Raw genomic sequence first — 18,872 nt, 5'->3', positions numbered from 1 at the left:
GCACTCTGACTTCTGTCACGGTGTTTCGTTGCACCAGAAGCGGTTTAGTCATGCTGGCCACATGACCCAGAAAGCTGTCTGTGGACAAACGCTGGCTCCCTCGGCCTGAAGTGAGATGAGCGCTGCTACCCCATAGTCGCCTTTGACTGGATTTATCCATCCAGGTGTCCTTTACCTTTTTACTCTAGTGCCGTAGTGCCTTGAAGTGAGGGCGATCAGTTGCCCTGTTCTTTGTCAGCATGAGGGGAAGGAAGCACCTCACTAATGGCTGTCCTGTTTTCCCTCAGCATGAGAAAAGGCAATGCAGACCAATGGTGTTATCGGCCAAGATCATCGTACGATTTCGGTGGTCCCTTGAAATTGGCGGCCCTGCTCTCCCTCATGCGAGAAGTGATATACTGTAATTGCTGCGTATTGCCAGGTCAAAATCGCTATTGTGGTCTGATTTCAAAACCGATTTTGGCTAATACATTGAAAATTACAGTGCTAAAACAGACCATAAAATTCATGATATGGCCGTGCCTTGGTTCTCGAATGGAATCTGTTCCGGAAGTCCGATCGACTTCCAAAATCCAAGGCACAGCTTCCGATTGACTGCAGGAGCTTCCTGCACTCAACTGGAAGCCACGGAAGCCATGTTGGATGTTTGGCTTCCCAAAAACATTTGCAAACCAGAACACTCACTTCCAGGTTTGCAGTGTTCGGGAACCAAAACGTTTGAGTCACAAGGCGTTCAAGAACGGAGGTATGACTGCATTGCCATGCAAAAATAACCAAAAAAAGAAAAACAGAGTTGGGGGGAGGCAAGGCGTGGGGCTGCAGACCCCCTGGGTGCATTCTGTGGACCTCTAACTGGGAGCCACTTGTTTATTCTGCTTCCTGACATTTTCTGTTAATTTCTGTGTTATATTTGAGCTTTCACACAATCTAAAAGCTGCTTCTGGGAGTCTAGTTGTGCTGGTCCCGGGGGGAGGTTACCGTGAGGCGTGGTCAGGGGCCTGGGTCGAGGGTCTGTAGACTGTCTTCTAAGGGTGAAGCGGGGTCCAAAGTGAGGAGCCGGGCAAGGACGGGAACTCTGGAAGAACAGGTCTGGGTGCTGGCCGAAACAGGTCTTCAACGACGTTGCTCCCGCAACCTGGGACCGGGTTGACTGGCCTTTATCTTCTCTGAGGCCAGGGATGGTCCCGGCCCCCAGGTGACCCGCCTCTTCTGGCCTTAAGGTGAGCACTCCTCCTGGGAGAAACCAGTTCCCTCCGCCTCTCTGCCCTGAGCCTCTGCAGCTCAGGAGAGGCTGGAGGGTTACTGGACCCAGGGGGAGGCTCACCTTCCCCTGACAGGGCTGGGAGAGGCGCACCTGTAGGCAATGGGTCCTCAATCACCTCCGGAGCCAGAGTGGATTCACCTGGTGCCTGCTCCTGAGGATCCGGCACAGGTGCAGGCGCTTCAGATGCAAGGCCCTGCCCCAGCTCAGCCGGCCCTGGAGGCGGGGACTCCTGTGCAGGCCGGGATTCCTCCGGTTCAGCCTCTGAATCGGATTCCCAGGCCATCACACTAGTGGAATCTAGTGGAAATTCAGCACTAGAAATGCTAATTGCTTAAAAAAAAAAACCCTCTTTGCAATCTCATTAGCCCAGAAAATTGTGGGAGCAAAGTGACAAAATTTGGGGAGCTGTACTGGTTCTTTCCTGCTGTTTTCATGGGGGAATCAGGGGTGTGGGGAGACAGAAGTACACACGTGTGAAAATGTTGAGGGCATAGTGATATTCTCCATTGGCATTGGTTGTTGTATCACATCACACCCACCAGTACGAATGAAATTTAGCACAACATGGTGGCATATCAGTCAAAAAGCCACAGTTCCATGATACAAGCTACTGCGGCGTGAAAGGATATGAGACAGAGGCACCAGCATTATAATAGAAAAAATTAAGGCAATATTCCCCACAACTGGTTGCACCCAAAGAACACATTTTGAAAATCGCTATACTAATGAACAGAGGGAAGAAAATGACGGAGGTTTTCTTTTTTCCCATTTTCATATCAATTGGCAGAAATTATCTTTATTAGAAAAATGAAATTTTCATGTATTTACATTTTGTACATCTTGTTATACTTGGCACATGTGTTTTCTCTCACAGGTATATACATTTCAATATACGCAAACATTCACGTCTTCCCCGCTCTCTTCCTATCTTCCATTTCTCTCTCTCTCTCTTTCTCTCTCTCTCTTTCTCTCTTTCTTTTCCCCCTCCTACATATTTAACAAAAATGAAAAATACAATACACCTTGAAGACAACCATGTTCATTATATACTCTCCCCACCCCCCTTTTCTATCATCAAAAGTTTGAAGCAAACATTTGTGGGTTTTTGTTTTGTTTTTTTGTAGATATGTCTGAAAAATATTATTTATACAGTATTAGCACTTAAGTCATGCATTTGGATTTAAATATGCTGGAGGGGTAAACGACTGTTTAGACAGAACAGGTCAACAGAGAAACAAACAAACAAATGGGGAAAAAAGATTCCTGGATCACAAATTACTTGCATCCCACTGTGTTATCAGGACATCATATCCAACTACCAGTTTTAAAGAAGTCTCTAAGAGTGTGTACGGACGTAACTTGTGTATTTGGTGACTCTTGAGTGTGTATGTGCATGTCTTAAAATTGTTGAGCTTGGTTTTTCAATGATTCAAAACCTCGAGTGTTCTCGATGAACATCCCAGTGCTCCATTTCTGATGGTGCGTTCACACAATACAGGTTCAGTTACTTGACAAAGTCAGTGCTAGGTTTTGACTTCCATTGGTGAACCCCCATCACAAATGGACAGCTGCGTTCAGAACCTCCATATCAACTTGCTCTGCTCAACAGAGATCCATTAAGGGCCTCTTCATACATTAAGATTTTTAATATATATATGGGGGGGGGTGACACCCATGCCTGCAATCCTATCACCACAGGGAGGGAATCTAAAGGGGCCTAGGATAAACCGTGTCAGAGCCCTTCTCCTTGCTACTGTGGCCATAAGATGTTGGGGCCAAGGAGACCAAATCTGAGGTGATTTGATGTTCAGGGGAGATGTTCAGGATGTTCAGGGGAGAATCAGGAAAAAGCACAGATCTGAGAGATCCACAACCTTCTCAACACCCCGGGGTGGAACCCAGACTGGGGGTATAGGGCAGCCGAGGAGTTGGCCTAAATCTTTCCCACAGGAGGAAAAATGAGGGGTGCAGAGAAAAACCACAGGAGCACAAAAGCACTTCTCTGACCTCACTTCTGCCCTGCCAATGAAAGTCTGGAAAAGCTTTGGGTATGGTGATTAATCCACCTTCAGATCTGCACCATGAAAGAAGGACAGTGAAGGCTAAGCTCTGTTTTAAAAGTTACAGCTCCATGGGGTGGGAGGAATTGTGATGTGAATGAGGCAAACAGGTGCTTGAAAAGTTGGATCTCATGCAGGAACGCTCATGGGGAGAAAAAGATTTACAGAAGCTGCCGCTGTATAACCTCCCCCCACAAAAGCCCCATATCCATACACAAAGCTGACAGCTATTAATGTCCTGTTGTAAAACAAAACAAAAATGCAATCACTCTTGAAAATACAATGCATCATAACTGCATCCAACACTGTATGTATACATCACAGTTGGGACATAGCCACACTTAATTCTCATCTGCACTTTCCAGGCATGGTCCATGCTTTCAAGCTCCATGAGTGAGCACCCTTTATTCGCTCTGGAGTTTTCCCCATGAAAACCTGCTCTTTAAATTTCAATCGGAGCAAACAGCACTGGGTGGAAAACCCAAATTGCTGTTTGCTCCAATTGAGCGCTAAAGAGCATGTCTTCATAGGGAAAGCACACTTGGATAAGTCTTTGCAGGGAAAGAGTGTTTGGGCATGGAGCTTTAAAATGGAAAGAGTGGGGGGAAGCTAACTGAGATAAGCCCTCAGTGCAGTAGGTATTGTAAGAAAGCTTAAACCACGGCAACCCCAGTGGGTCCTATTATGCATGTTGGAGGAAGCCATCTTATTAATAAATGTGTAAATTCAGCAAAACACATCCTGGAAGACCCGTTTAGAGCCACAATGAGATGACCTGATGTCAATGCTCTGTGCATTTAAGAGTATAAATTGTAATCACATACGGTATGATACGTTGGCGTCTGAATGTATAACTCGCAAGAAAGTACAAAATGGGGGAGCTGACTGACAGCTCTTCGTGTTTCATTTCCTCATCGCACTGTGCAACTTGCATTTGCAATTTGGCAAGCACCAGCTTCTGTGTACAGTCATGATGACTTGTATTTTGATCTTTTTTTATTGAACTAAAATCAAGCTTTTAACGCATTTGCGCATGTCTGAGAAGCAATGCATTTCTATTGGAAGACCTTGTATGCAAATGGATTTATGTTAATCTTATCTGGGGAGGGGCCCTCCCCTTTTTCCATTTTTTGTGTCCATATTTACAGTGCAATCTACAGGTGTCTGCACTAGATCTGGACAAAACAGTCAACTTCAGTTTCTCTTTCTTTCCTATCTTAAATTCAGTTCACCCCATTTTAAAATAACTCATCTGCATTTTTAGTGCACGGCTCTCCTGTGTGTGATTTGGCATGCATTTTTGCCTAAAAGGTTCCTGCCTACACCAGTAATCTTTAGGGGGATCCTGATTCTCTGGGGGAAATCCACCAGTAAATGCTGCTCATTTCAGTGGCATTAATGCCAAAGAAACCCATGGTAGATTGTGTCCAAAGCAATATTGGCAGCAATGTCATTGCAGAGCGTCCTGAAGGTTCTAGAGACTTGATCTAGGCATACTTGCATGCTTTCAGCTTTATACCCTGCCCTGATCTCCCTCCTTTCCTCTTTTGGATGAAAACTGAGTCAAATCTCTCCCATCCCAACTACCATCAAGCTATAGCCAATGCTTATACTGGCCACAACCACATTAGCTGAGCTGGAGGTGCAATTCTGCCTCCCATTTTTGTTGGGGTTTCTGCAGGAGATCAAATCAGTGGGCTTTGTGCCCGTTGGATAGTATAAAAGGTGGGCACTATTAGCAATTTTGCTTTGCCCATGGAACAGTCAAGAGTAAAGCATGGTTGATTTATCTGGATCTAACTACTGAATGAATTCTTTGGCTTACAGGCATATAAGTTCTGCATCGAATTGCTAGAGCACGTGAGCTTCTGGGATCAAAACAGGCACAAACTGGTACAACATCCTGGCAAAACATGACACCCAACATCATCATTGGTTTGGGAATCGTCTCTTGACTGTTCACCATCCGAGGGGTTGAAAAACCACATTAGGGGTGTTCACACATTACATTGGAACCTTGTACTTGTGTATTCAAAGAATGCAGCTATACACTCATGCCATTATTCACATGTAATGTTCAGCAAGCATACACAACAGTTGTGCATCCCAAATCCACAAGTGAGCATTTTTTCATGCAAACACCTGTGTATGGTGTAATGTGTGAACACACCTATTCAGGTTTTGTACATTAGAGAAGAACTGGTTTCTGGGATGTGCATGTTCTTTTCAAGACAATGGCATCTCACCAACAAGAAGCACTGGGAAGAGTAGGAAAGTAACTTGTGAAGTTAGACTTCTAGTTGGAGGTGATCCACTCACCTCCACCAGATCCTCACCACCCACAGCATCTAAACACAACCCTTATGGAAGGACTACCTGTTCATCCATATGGGAGATTTTAGGAAACATGGCCAACAGTCATAAGCACAACCCAAAACTCCTGCACCATATTTGATATCTTCCCCATCCCCACATTAGGTTTGGCTGTCCACATTGAATGGTTTTTTGTACTAGAGCACCAAACATCCACATGGGCCAGTCTGCTATTTAAAAATCAGGCTGGCGTTTCCAGTGCAAAATGCAGACTAAGAATCACACTTTTAAAAGCTCATCTGGATACCCATTTTTCTATATATATATATATATATATTTTAAAAAAGCTGTAAACACTCGTATTTAAAACTGCAGTAAGGTTCCATATCAAAATCTACAGTTTCGCATAGTGCAATTTCCTTATATCAGCCGCATATATATATATAATAAATGTTAAATAAATAGCAGCACAGAGTTGCCTTCTGGAGGCCTGGTTTTCTTATGAAGCCATGGGTGTAGTTTGCTACAATCTACAGAAGGCCAAGTTTCCATTAGAGTTGGTCAACTCTAGTTGGCCAACCCACTTGGGAGAAGATGCCTGCATGTCTGTTACCTGCTGCTTTTGCCTAGGCAAGCAAGACCAGCCAAGGGTGGAAACAAATGAGAAACGGCTTATTTCAAGAAGGAAACCTCAACAGTTGAGGGCGGTGGGTAGATGTGGGGCAGTGACCAGCAGTGGTTGGTCCACTTTTTTCTCCTCCCAAAGAAGAGACCATTCTGAACAGTGATGGATGCAACTCTGACTACCAGCACCTGAGGGTTCCAACCCATGTTTCAGAAAGAGCACATGAACCATCACCTCCTATGCTTTTGGCCGAAAGGGACTCTTATTTAAAATGTGAAATCAGCTTCAGTACAAGAAGCAAGGATCTCAATGGAGGGGTGATGTTTTCAAGCAACAGGTCTCCTCTGCTCTCAAGCGACATCATAACCTGCTTTTGAAATGCTTCCAGCGTTCAAATGTGCTTTGACTTGCAGTGCCCCACCTGCTTACCCCTAAGCACACGGCCAGGTATGACAGTTTAATTGAATTGCAGACCAGCTTTCCCAGATGCTACTCAATTGCATCGTCACTGACCATCAGCCATGCTGGCTGGGGCTGATGGGAATTGTAGTCTCAAGTATCTGGAGAGCATCAGGTTGGAGAAAGCTATTGTAGGTGGCATGTGCATATTGTGGGGTTGGGGTGATTTCAGAATAAATGCCTTGACAGTCACTGCCTTGGAAATATGGGAATTGCCAGGTGGCATTTGGAGTGGGAGAAAAGTGTCCAATTTTCTCCTTGATAAGCAGGTTTCCTGAGGAAAGAAGTTCTCAAACTAAGGTCCATAGACCACCAGTGGTCCATGGCTTGCCTCCATTAAATATTCCTGTTGCTGTTTTATTGCTTCTTTTATTTCATATTTTAATTGCATTGCAAGTTGCAGTCTGTGGAATGCAGACTGCAACACAATCCAACATCATGAGAAATAAAAGGAATAAAAATATATATAGTTAACAATCACGCAGCGCTGAGCACAGCCCACTGCAATTGCTACAACAAGCAGAAAAATCATTACAACCCTCAACAATTTCCAAGTGGTCCGTGGTGGGGACGATTTGAGAACCCCACTGCCCTAGAATAATAGGCATTCTTCTAAAGCAACATTTTATACATGCTTACTTGGGAAGAAACCTACAGAACCAAGTCATGCTTACGGCCCAGTAAGCATAGATGGGACTGGGCCATACTTGTCCTCATTTTCTACACTTTTAAACTGAAGCTTTGTAACATTTTAAAGCAGCAATGGGGAAGCCGAGGCTCTCCAGCACTTGCTAGGCTACAACTTCCTTCATCCTTGACAGCTGGCTATGGCTGATGGGAGCTTTAGTCCAGGAACACAGGTATCTCAGCCCTGTTCTAATGAAAGAACTTACAAAGTGCTTCCCAGCACATTCCATAATCAAGAGAGTCCAACCTTCTTTTCTTCCCAGGTTGGAGAGCAGCATTGTCTACATCAAGCTTTCTCCACCTGGTGCCCCCTAGATGGTTTGGACCAACTCCCATCAGTTGATGGGACTCGTGATCGCAAACAAGTGGAGGTTGCCACATTGGGCAAAGCTGGTCTAAGTATTACATTTGACACTCAGCAGGGCCATTTAATTTTAACCACCATCCGTCTCCACCCCATGTTGCGACAGGATCGTTAAACAGATGCTAAAGCATATTAATTCAGGTCTGTGTTTCCCTTCTCTCCTTGGTTTGTTTTCCCCCTTAAAGTGACATGTATCCACATAGTGCACATTTTTTCATCATGGCATTGTGTGTGTGTATATATATCTATATATATGTTTGTGTGTGTGTGTGTGTGAAGTAACTCAGAAACCAAACCTGGAGTGTGTCCCTATTTCAGGAAAATGTTTTCCTCCTCCCTACTCCAGTCTTATTTGACATGAGCACTGGGAGGTTGTTATCTCCCTAGCGTGTTCTGTAGCTACCTAATTTACACATGTCATGTGCATATATTGAGTATTTAAGATGGATCGGATTAAAGAAGTAAAAAAATAACAATGTTCCAACATACATACAAACATACATACACGGGAGTTCTAGAAGGAAAGCAAGTCACTACTGAGAAATGCTACACTTCCAGACATTTGGTACTGCATTCCAGGTTGAGTCCATTCGACATATATGGCTGTTGGTGTCGTACATTAACAACTGCAGTTAACATTAACATACGGTTAATCAGAATGGGACCACTACTGGGTTGTAAACAAATGAGCAACGGTTATATTGGTGCCAGTGTTGTTGGGTTCTCTTTTTTTCTTTTTCTTTTTTCTTTTTGAACAATGTGAAGGAACAAGGCGAAGAGAGATACTATACAGCCCTGAGTTATCATCACCAACAAGGAAGAGACACATACTTGTGTACACATTTAGGTTTCAAGTTAGATTATGAGGTCTACAGCTTTACAGATGTAAGCTCCATACACCAAGACTTAGAAATATCTATGTTTCCAGCTGCGGAGATCTTCCAGCTGAGAAGTTGGACTGTGGAGTTTTCTACAAACCAATTTCATTACAAAACGAGTGTCTATGAAAGAGAATGAAAGCATTTGGACACCAACAGAAACCATCGTCTTACAAGTGCAATGAGTTGGGCCTATGTTTTTTTTTCCTTCCCCTTCCCCGCATTATTATATATATATATTTGGCTTCACTCCCCAAATTGGTCTCTTCAGAATCTCCTAACTGGACCTTATGGTGGATTTAGACGACGCAAGGCTGTTCTTGAAAAACACACACATACAGATGCAACCTTGTGGTGACTGAGGGCCCCAGGCTGCAGCTGAAACTTCAACACACAACTTGATGCATATGTAGCATGTTCCCATGATAGGAAGAGCACCCCTAGGGTGTGTGTTTTTCATCTGATCTTCATGGTTGTTTCTTACAAACATGATGGGTGATATTCATTAGTCATACTTAAGAACAGACCTATTTAAATCAATGGAATCAAGTAGCTCTATTTCAAGCATGACTTAGCTGGATATCCCCCAATAGATATAAAGTAATACCCAACTCAGATTTGAATAGGTCAGCTTTGAGCATGGCAGTTGGATATCATCTGATGGATATAAGATGGTGCCCAACTCAAGAATATGATTGTGTGTATGTTTCCCACAAACTGCCTGAGCTGCATTTGTAATGTCTGAATCCACCCTAAGCTGTCCCATAAGCAACGAGACTCCTTCAAGACTAAAGTGTTTGTTTGTTTTACAAATGTCAACAGTAAAGTGCTATCCTTTGAGGTCTGCTTTCCTTATGCAGCAATATCAATATTTTCATGGAATTTACGCTGGAGCAGAATTGTGTGGGTTGTTAACTAGATGGGCACAATCTCCCAGGAACTTCTCCTCCTGTGTCTGGGGCCACCAGGCACATTACTGTGACCAGAAAGAGGCCGTTTAAAGTCTCTCCATGTGGTGGCTGTCTCCTGGTGGCAGGTTAATTGTGTGCAGAGGCCCGCCAACCTCAGGTGGGGACACCTTTTGCTCACATCTCCACGTGTTGCCATGGAACGGTTTTGAAACATCCTCAAAACAGGCTTACCAGCCCTACTGTCTAGGCCAGGGTTTCCCCACTTGGGTCTCCAGCTGTTTTTGGACTACAACTCCCATCATCCCTAGCTAGCAGGACCGGTGGTCAGGAATGATGGAAACTGTAGTCCAAAAAGCAGCTAAAGACCCAAGTTTGGGGGAACCCTGCTCTAGGCTCAGCCCTGGCACAGAGAAATGTCACAGTTGAACCTTTCCCTAGCACTCATCTCCACACCAGGAAAAGCATGGAGCACCTGCTAAATGCCTGGGAAAGGTAGGCAGGTGCAGGGCCTGTAAGAGAAGGAGGCAACCCTGTGTTGAGAATGGGGGCCATAACATCCTAGGGTCCCTTCGAACCCGGCAGTTCTATGATTCTATGTGAAACTGACCCCCAAGGACCATTAAAAAGAATGGGAGTTGTCCAAGGACATTGGACTTGGACTTTTGTGCTTGTTCAGTGTAGGGAGCAGCCAAGCAACTCTACCTTGGGAAAGATCAGGAGCTCAAACATCTGACATGTATTGTCCCCCCTTCACCCCCACTGGTACGCCCACCGGGACTGTTAGGGGAGACAAGACAGCTCAGCATGTGAGGCCGCTTGGTTCCCCAGGCAGGTTGGAGTAGCTGGAACTCTTGCGAGCATAGACCTCAGCGCCCCTCTTCGGACTGGCAGAGAATCAAAGTCACCCTAAGGCCAGCCCCTTGGATAGCTCGGAGGTTGGAAGTTAAGAAGTCTCCAGGTTTGGTTAAGCCATAGAAATGGCAGGAGACTGTGTGGTCTTGTCTTTCTGTTCCTCGCCCAGCCTCCCAGCTCTCCCCAGACTTCGTCCCGGGTAAGGTCACGCCCACCACAGCCCAGCCTGGCCTCGGCAGGGACTAGCGTGGTCTGTCTGTTCAGTCTTAGATGGGGAGATGGGGAAAGAAGCTCCCTGCCTTTCCTGGGTGAGGTTCCCACCCCTTCCTGGTTGCACCACCACATCGCCCAGCTTGGAGCTGCTATCTGAACGTGTGGGACCTCTATTAGCAATTATGAAACTTCCATTCCTTTCAATGGGGCTTGGCGGAGGAGAAGTCCTCTGTGGATTGCAGCCTTGGTCTCTGTAAGACAGACAAAGATGAACACAATATTGTTTCCATTCATGGGCCCTGAGGATGTATATATATATATTTATATATATGTATATATAGATAGATATATAGATATATATAGATATATAGATATAGATATAGTTATAATTATTTTTTGCTTTTGTTTGACTGTGTTTAAAAACAAAGATGAAACTAAATCGTATAGATATAGCTATATATATATATATATATATAGTTTTTCATTTTGTCTGTTTCTTAAAAAAAAAGACTAACTCTAATCTCTTTGACAAGTCTTACCTTTGTCAGTGTACAAATGCATTCTTAACATTTTTTTTCTTTGTTCTGTGTCAAAGTACATGCATACCATATTGCTTATTCTCTACTAAAAAATAAACGTCTGGGAGGACATAAATACGCCAGGTGGAAAGTGCGAGAAGGACTCAAGTCTGATGGACAAGGGGAAAAGGAACCATCCTAATATAAAAAATAACATAGTTGCCAACATATCCCAGCAGGATTCCAAAATGGGCAGACCAGAAATGGTGCCCATTTCTGCCCAGGCTTGAACTGATCCCTAAGGGTGTATTTACACTGCAAGGCGGAAAGTGGGTTGATGGTTTTTCCCTCTTCCTAGGGGATGGTCGCCTTCCAAACAGAGCTGTGGGTTGCTAATATGGGCCACAGGCCCACTATGTAGGTAATTCGCTACAATACCATTTGAACAGTCACAGTGTCACCCCTTAAGGATTCTGGGAACTGTAGTTTGTTATTGGTGCCGTGAGTTGCTTGGAAGCCCCTCGTCCCTTCAGAGAGCTACAGTCGCCAGAGTGGTTTAACAGTCGATCCCTCTTCCCAGGGAACAATTGTAGCTCTGCCAGGGGGGTAGAGGGGGTTTCTTAACAACTCCTAGCACCCTTAACAGACTACAGTTCCCAGGATTCTTTTGGGGCAGCCATGACTGTTCAAAGTGGTAAAATAGTGCTTTAAATGTCTGGTGTGGGTGTAACCATGGGTTCTGAGGCACTATCACCAAACTGTGTTTTCCCAGGATGCTCTGGGGAAAGACACTGCAGTCAAATAAAACAATATATGTTTGTAGTATAGATATGCCCTTGGAGGGATGGGGTTTTTTCTATCGTTCTTCCTACTCCCTCTTGCCTTTCCTTTTTTCTTTTTGGTTCAACAGGCGAGATCAATCAATGGAAGGCATCGCAGACCCTCAGTTCCCGGAGGACTGCTAAGGAGCACCCCGTTTGGCTCTCGGATGCTGGCAACTATGTTTTTCCCTCTAGATAAAAATGTGAATGGAAAAAAAGCTAAACATCTGATTCAATGCTAGGCATCTTCTTATACACGCGTCTATTGCTGCAGGAATTTAAAACTCTTGGAGCTGAGTACACGCTATTCTTATTTGCAACATAAGGCATCCCATGCTCCGAAATGTACATGTCGTTGTGGACCCGGCCGTCTCTGGAACAGTACGAGGCGGTCGATTTTATCGACGACCTTGAGTAACTATCATTTCTCGCTTTTGTGGGCAAGGAGTGTTTATAAAGGCCCGCGGGGCTCCGCCCCAGAACCAAGTGCTGGTCGTCGTAATAAGAGTGCAGAAAAGGGTTCTCCGCGGAACGGTCGGAATACAGGGACTTGATCCTCTTACCGTCGTCCAAGGTGCGTGTGAAAAGCGGAGCCTTGCTGCTCAAGAGTTTGCTTTGGGGGGCGTTAAACAGGTTTGCATAAGGGCTGCCTTCCAGAAACTTCTCTTTGTCTTTCAGGCTGATGCTCCGGGCTGGCCTCCCGACGTCCACTTCCCTGGGCTTGTTGTCCAGAAGGTTGTCGAAAGAGTGTTGCCGGCTGATCCTCAGCCTGCTTTTCTTGGGGGGCTGGGTTTTGTTGTTCTGGACCCAGTCGTGCCGGTACACCTCTTCCTCCCGCTGGGCCGAGTTGCCGGTGTCCTGCAACATCTGGTCTTCGTCAATGTCGTACAGGTTCCCCATCCGCACGCAGGCGTCGCACTTGTAGGGCGAGCGGCTCAAATGGTGTCCGGCGTAGCTGGGCAGACTGGAAAGGCAGCTCCTGCAGTGGGTAGCGTTCTGCCTGTAGCGGTCGTTGGCTTCGCCGAAGGTGGCGTTCTTATCTTTCGTGCCGTAGTGCTTCGGGTACAGCTTGTACTGGTCGTTGCTTGGAAGACTTTCCTCGTTCGGCAAAGGAGTCCTGTTACTCTGCTCCGAATTCCGGTAGTTGTCGTTGTGATCCTGATAAACGTCGGAGAACTCCATTGTCTCCGGGAGGATAATGTTCTCGATATACTGGGGGGTGTCCAAGTGAAAGCCGCGCTCTTTATCTGCATCTATAATGTAAATTTTATCCCGAGGCAGAGACTTGTTTTTCAGATATGTCAGCTCGACTTCGCTACAGTCCTTCGGGTATTTCGCTACAGGCCGTTTTTTAACATTGTCCTTTGACTTGTGGTGCTTGTTGTTTTCAGGCTCCATGTGGCAGGTGGCCCGGCTCGAGGTATCTGAAACATCTGAGCGGATGATCTCTTCAGGGAGGTACCTTGGGCCTTTCAACGAATGCTGACGGTTCTCGTCAGAATCGTTTTCTCGCTGGAGAGAGCCCTGCCGCAGAGATTCTTGGCGCAACGATTCGACCGATTTCCTCCACAGCTGTCTCGGGCGCGAGTTCCCTTTGGCTTCTGCCGCAACGGCGACTTCCACCGTGTTGGGATTGGATTCGTTCAGCGTGAGCGGGTGCTGCCCTTGGAAAACATAGTTGTTGAGGCTGTCCTTGTGGCGGTTGCCCATGAATGTCTGTAGGTCGCCTATGTTGTCGCTGAAAATGTTCTCCTTCGGGGGAAAGGGCCTGTTGTTGTCAGAGAAGATCAGATTTCCCTTATCCATCATCATGTCCATTATCAAGGATCCCCTGTGGATAAAATCGGCTGTTCTTTTGGGGGAGTTTATCCGGGAGGGGTTGATGTTGGTCATGTTCTTCGCCGACCGCAGGAGCTTCAACATATTCGTTTGAGAACTCGTCAGTGTGAAGTCGGGAGACTTCTTCTTTTCTTCTATGTGGACCCCATGGATGCAGCTGTAAATACCCTAAATGAAAAGCAACACAAAATGGATAAAGTTTCAAATCGTCAACCCTTCAAATCAGGGGGTAGGGTGCCTCCAGCCTGTAGGTCAAATATTCCCCCCCCCCGGGCTCTATGTCCCTCCCTCAGAACTATCCTCATGCAAAGTCCTCCTTGAGTATTTTTTACTGGCTAGAACGTGTCCTAGCTTGCCTGGATAGATGACTGAGATGGGGATATGTGCAAGTGTATTCTCCTTCTCCATGCATAGAGACACCGCTGGTTTTTGCGTGGCTGGAATGTAGCCTGCTATGCAAAAATCCAGAATCACACCTGTTATTCTGACCACTTTTGCTTCGAACCCCACGATGAATCCCCTGGAAGGCTGCCCCACCCACTGAGACCCTTGGGCTTGAAAAGGTTCCCCACCCTTTCTTTGAGGGGAAGGGCCATAGCTTAATAACAGAGCATTTGCTTTACATGCAAAAGGTTCCCAGTTCAAATCCTGGTGTTTCCTGCTAGGGCTGGGAGAGACTCCCTACCTCAAACACTGGAGGGAGCTATTGCCAGTCAATATAAACAATAGTGAGCTAGGTGAACCACTGGCTTGGCTCAGTCTAAGACAGGATCCTATGTTCCTTGATGGGTAGGCACAGACATTCTACACAGGTAGGTATTGATACCCTTAGCATTTCAGTTGCATAGCCTGGACAGCCTGCACCTTCACGCAAAACATCAGCAAATCATTGGATACCATGGGGATTGAAGCAGCAGCCCTGTGGGATTTAGTAGCAGTTCTCCTGCATCAGCAAAGATGCTGTTTGCATCACAAACCATGGTTTGGAGACCTCAGAGAGCAATCGTGTGCCCCATCCTGCTCTGTGGGTGCAACTTGGCACTCTCTCGCTCCCGGTCTCTCTCTTCTTCCAAAATGGATTAGAAGAGGAGCTTTGCTGGATCAGAACCAATGATCCACCTAGTCCAGCATCCTGTTCCCCACAGAGGCCAACCAGGTAACTGCAGGAAGCCCTCCGCTTGGCCTGCACTCAACCTCCACAGCTCCTGAAACCTGCTGCAATGGCAACAATGATCTGCCCCCAGTATTTCAACCTTAGTAAAGGTAAAGAGACCTCTGACCATTAGGTCCAGTCATGACCAACTCTGGGGTTGTGGCGCTCATCTCGCTTTATTGGCCGAGGGAGCCGGCATAGAGCTTCCGGGTCATGTGGCCAACATGACTAAGCCGCTTCTGGCGAACCAGAGCAGCGCACGGAAATGCCGTTTACCTTCCCGCCAGAGTGGTACCTATTTATCTACTTGCACTTGATGTGCTTTCAAACTGCTAGGTTGGCAGGAGCTGGGACCGAGCAACGGGAGCTCACCCCGTCACGGGGATTCGAACCGCCAACCTTCTGATCGGCAAGCCCTAGGCTCTGTGGTTTAACCCACAGCGCCACCCACGTCCCCTTCAACCTTAGTACCTAGCTGGAAACCAAAGGAGAAGATTGTTCTTACAGCTGGCAATAATTATAATGCCATATCCGGAACAGGTTAGTGCAAGAATCCCATCCACCTGGGCCTTTTAAACGGGCATCAGCTAAGGGACTGAGATTCAATTCAGACCACATTTCCATGCGAGCTTGCCTATTTTCACTTCCTGAAACAATAAGCCAGAGGTAGGGAACCTCAGACCTGAGGGGTGGATGTGGCCCTGCAAACCTCTCTATGTAGCCCTCAGGACTCTACCCAAACCACACACCCCACTGTTCCTGTTCTAATCCCCCTTGAGTATTTTTGCCTGGCTGGCCTGTGTCCTTGAACTCTGATATCATTATCCTCTCTTGCATGCCTGGATGGGTGGGAGAGTCAATGTGCAGAAACCAGGCAACTGTCCGAAAGAAATGTGCCCATTCACTGCTTGGCCCACTTTTGCCTCTGGCCCTGCCAGCATTGGCATGTAGTACGTTGTCCAGAAAGGAATTTGGACCAGGGATGAAAAGGGTTTCCCCACATCTGCACTACACAAACCTGAAGTAATGGGAGACGGAGCGCGACAAGAGCTGGATGGCAGCCACGTTGGCTATCTCTGATGCATTGGGAACTAGACTCCAATGATATCTGAAGGCCAGCCACGTTGGCTACCTCTGATGTAATGGGAAATGGAATCCAACAACATCTGGAGGGCAACCACCTCGGCTGCTTCCTTGCCCCAAACTGGGGGGAATTAATGGAAGATGGACATGTCAGCAGCTGTTAGCCAGAACAGCCAAATGGAGTGTTCATGTTCCAAAGGATTCTGAGCAGAGGAGATGCAGAGGAGAAGCCAATCAATCTTCCTGTCCACCAGCTTGTGAACATCTGGCTGAAGCTATAAACAGATTGCTGGACTGGATGGATCTTGGCTGGATCCAGCAAACCATTTTTATGGACAGCAAAGCAATTTGGGTATGCCAGTGTAGGCTGCATACTAACAGGTCCTGCAAGCCAGAAAGTGTGCGGGGAGATTTGTGCGTTTGAGCCAGGATACAATCTTTTCGAGAAAACCCTAGTGCAGTTCCATCCTCCCTCGCTCTCAATTGCACTCTCTCTCTCACACACGCACAGAATTAGATATGAGCTCAGTGGTTCCATCCAACTATTTTCTGAACATTTTTGGCAAACACAGAATCAGAGTCAATTAACTAATTAAAACACACACACACACAACTGTAAGTTGCCAGAGATTAAGGCTAAGCATGTTTACAGCTGTTTGTTTAAACAAATAACTTATTTGGTAATTAAAATTTCACTTTTGCTACTAGTTGCATTATTATTACTATTACTATTTTTTTTTAAAGGCTTCATCTCTTGTAGACAAATTACTTCATGCAGAAGGCTAATTGCACTTGTTCAAGGAGAGCAATTCATGGGGGACATTGTGCCTGAGATGTTGTGCTTTGCCATTTAATGCTGCAAAATATAAGCTTGGGCAGATTTAATATATTGAGTTATGAAAGTAAAGGGGGCGGGAGACACGTCACACAACCCTGCATGATTTATGTGCGAAACGTTTGCATTACGTCTTCTGTATGCTGGTGTATCTTTTCCCCCGAATGTGTTTTTAGTTCCCTTTCCGTCCTGAAATTGTTCAGGCTTTGCTCCTTCCCAGAGGCATAGGAAGGTCAGGTGGTACCCAGTGTGGAATATTTCTTGTCACCCCCCCCCCAACATTGATTGATTATTTATTTTTTTATTTTTTTGCCTGCAACAGGTGAAGGCAAGGTAAGGCCTAATCTACTCAGCCTAGTCTCATTTTATTCACATAGGCCGACTTTCCAGGACCCAGGAAGCCCAGCGGAGGGTCAGGCAGTAGGGCGGTTCATTAAAAAAACCTTTTTTAAAAATTCCTGCCCCAAAGGTCTTCTTTTACTAAACTAGGGATTATATAGCTATATCTGAAATTTCATGCATATCTTGACCCTGCTCCACTGAATTGAAATTTCAGCCTTCACGACATAGGGAAACAGCCAAGTAACAGCTATTTTCGTGGAGGAGGGTCAAGATATTAACTGATATGCATGGCATTTCATATATAGCTATATAACCCCTATAGTAGTAAGATAAGACCTTTGGAGCAGGCATTTTTAAAAAAAGTTTTTTTATGAACTTCCCTAGTAGGGCAGTAATTGTTCCTTGATAATTTGTCACCCCCCTCCATGGTGGCACCCAGGGCAACCACCTCCCTTCCAACACCCCTGCTCCTTCCACAAAAACAGGAAGTTGCCTTATACTAAGTCTGATTGTTGGTCCATGTACGTCAGTATTGCCTACACTGGCTGTCAGAGTAGGGTTTCAGACAAGAGCCTCTCCCAGTCCTGCCTGAAGATGCTGAGGATGGAACCTGGGATCTTCTGCAAGCCAGGGAGAAGTTCTACCACTGAGTTTCAGCTCCGTCCCTTGGAAAGCGGAACAATCTCTTCGCATGTACACTTCCCCATCGGCTAAATACCGGAGAGCTCTAGCTCCATTGCCCTTCTTTAACTGGACATAAGAAACAGAGAAAAGCTTGCTGGATCAGACCAGTGGCTCATCTAGACCAGGACTGTGTTCTCACAGATGCTTATGGGGAGCACAGCAACCTTCTCCCCATCTGTGATTCTTAGCAGCTAGCATTCCAAAGCACACTGTCACTGATGGTTGAGATAGAACACAGCCATCATGGAGATGCTGAGAATAATTCAGACGGCACCTTCTTGATGGCTCAGTTGGTAGGGCATGATACTCTTAACCCCAGGGTTATGGGTTTGAGCCCCAAACTGGGCAAAAAGAGTCCTGCGTGGCGGGAAGTTGTATTAGATGACCCTCGTGGTCCCTTCCAACTCTACAATTCTATGAACTATGATAGAGGAAGGATTCCTTCTTTGACAACACCAACTCTTTGGAACACCTTGGCCAGAAAGGCCCACTAGATCACCTCCCTGTTCTCCTTCCATGAGCCATGGAAGACGTTCCTTCCTTTCTAATGCTCGTCCTGGTCTCTGATGTGGAGGCCTTACAGGTGAGCATAATACTAATTGAAACACACAGAGAAGCTTACCCTGCTGATGGAATAAAGCAGTCCTGGCCTGTCAGAGCAAACTCCAGTGAAGCAGAACCTCAGCTTCCAATAAAACAGGTGCTCCCAGATGAACGTAATGAGGCTGAGGGCCATGGCAGCAGCAAGCATGTAGAAGACACCTGCCATGTTGTCAATGTCCAGCTGGCTGCTCATGACCTCGTTCTTCTCGTTGTGGCAAATGCCTGTCAGCCACAGAGTTTCCAGTTCCTCCATTTCTCCTGGAAAACAGGAGAACAAAATAATAATGAGGTCCTAACAGTTAAGTTATGGAAATCCAAGAAGATCTCAGGGGTGGAAACCAGTGAGATGTTTCTATGCTGAATGGGCG

The 18,872-nt window shown here is 46.0% G+C and overlaps 1 protein-coding gene and 1 long non-coding RNA gene across 3 annotated transcripts in view; both read right to left on the bottom strand.

Annotated features, from left to right (window-relative positions):
* Nucleotides 1-2,040: 2,040 nt before the first annotated feature.
* On the bottom strand, nucleotides 2,041-8,326 carry LOC128401471 (uncharacterized). The gene is made up of 2 exons (XR_008327478.1): nucleotides 4,573-8,326; nucleotides 2,041-4,536 (listed from the first exon to the last, which is right to left on the bottom strand). It is a non-coding gene; the product is annotated as an uncharacterized LOC128401471 (long non-coding RNA).
* A 1,118-nt stretch (nucleotides 8,327-9,444) lies between these two features.
* Nucleotides 9,445-18,872, bottom strand: part of GRIN2A (glutamate ionotropic receptor NMDA type subunit 2A) — a 227,761-nt gene continuing 218,333 nt past the window's right edge. The window contains exons 13-15 of one of the 2 annotated variants that reach the window (XM_053364558.1): nucleotides 18,524-18,762; nucleotides 12,529-13,972; nucleotides 9,445-10,877 (exon numbers count right to left, since the gene is read on the bottom strand). In XM_053364558.1, the coding sequence (XP_053220533.1) occupies nucleotides 10,807-10,877; nucleotides 12,529-13,972; nucleotides 18,524-18,762 (1,754 nt within the window). In that variant the 3' untranslated portion in view covers nucleotides 9,445-10,806. The other variant, XM_053364557.1, reaches the window with a different exon arrangement.

Source organism: Podarcis raffonei, chromosome 14 (assembly GCF_027172205.1).
Source record: "Podarcis raffonei isolate rPodRaf1 chromosome 14, rPodRaf1.pri, whole genome shotgun sequence".
Lineage (NCBI taxonomy): Eukaryota > Metazoa > Chordata > Lepidosauria > Squamata > Lacertidae > Podarcis > Podarcis raffonei.
The sequence above is the reverse complement of the archived record's forward strand: the minus strand, read 5'-3'. Positions and strand labels throughout refer to the sequence as shown.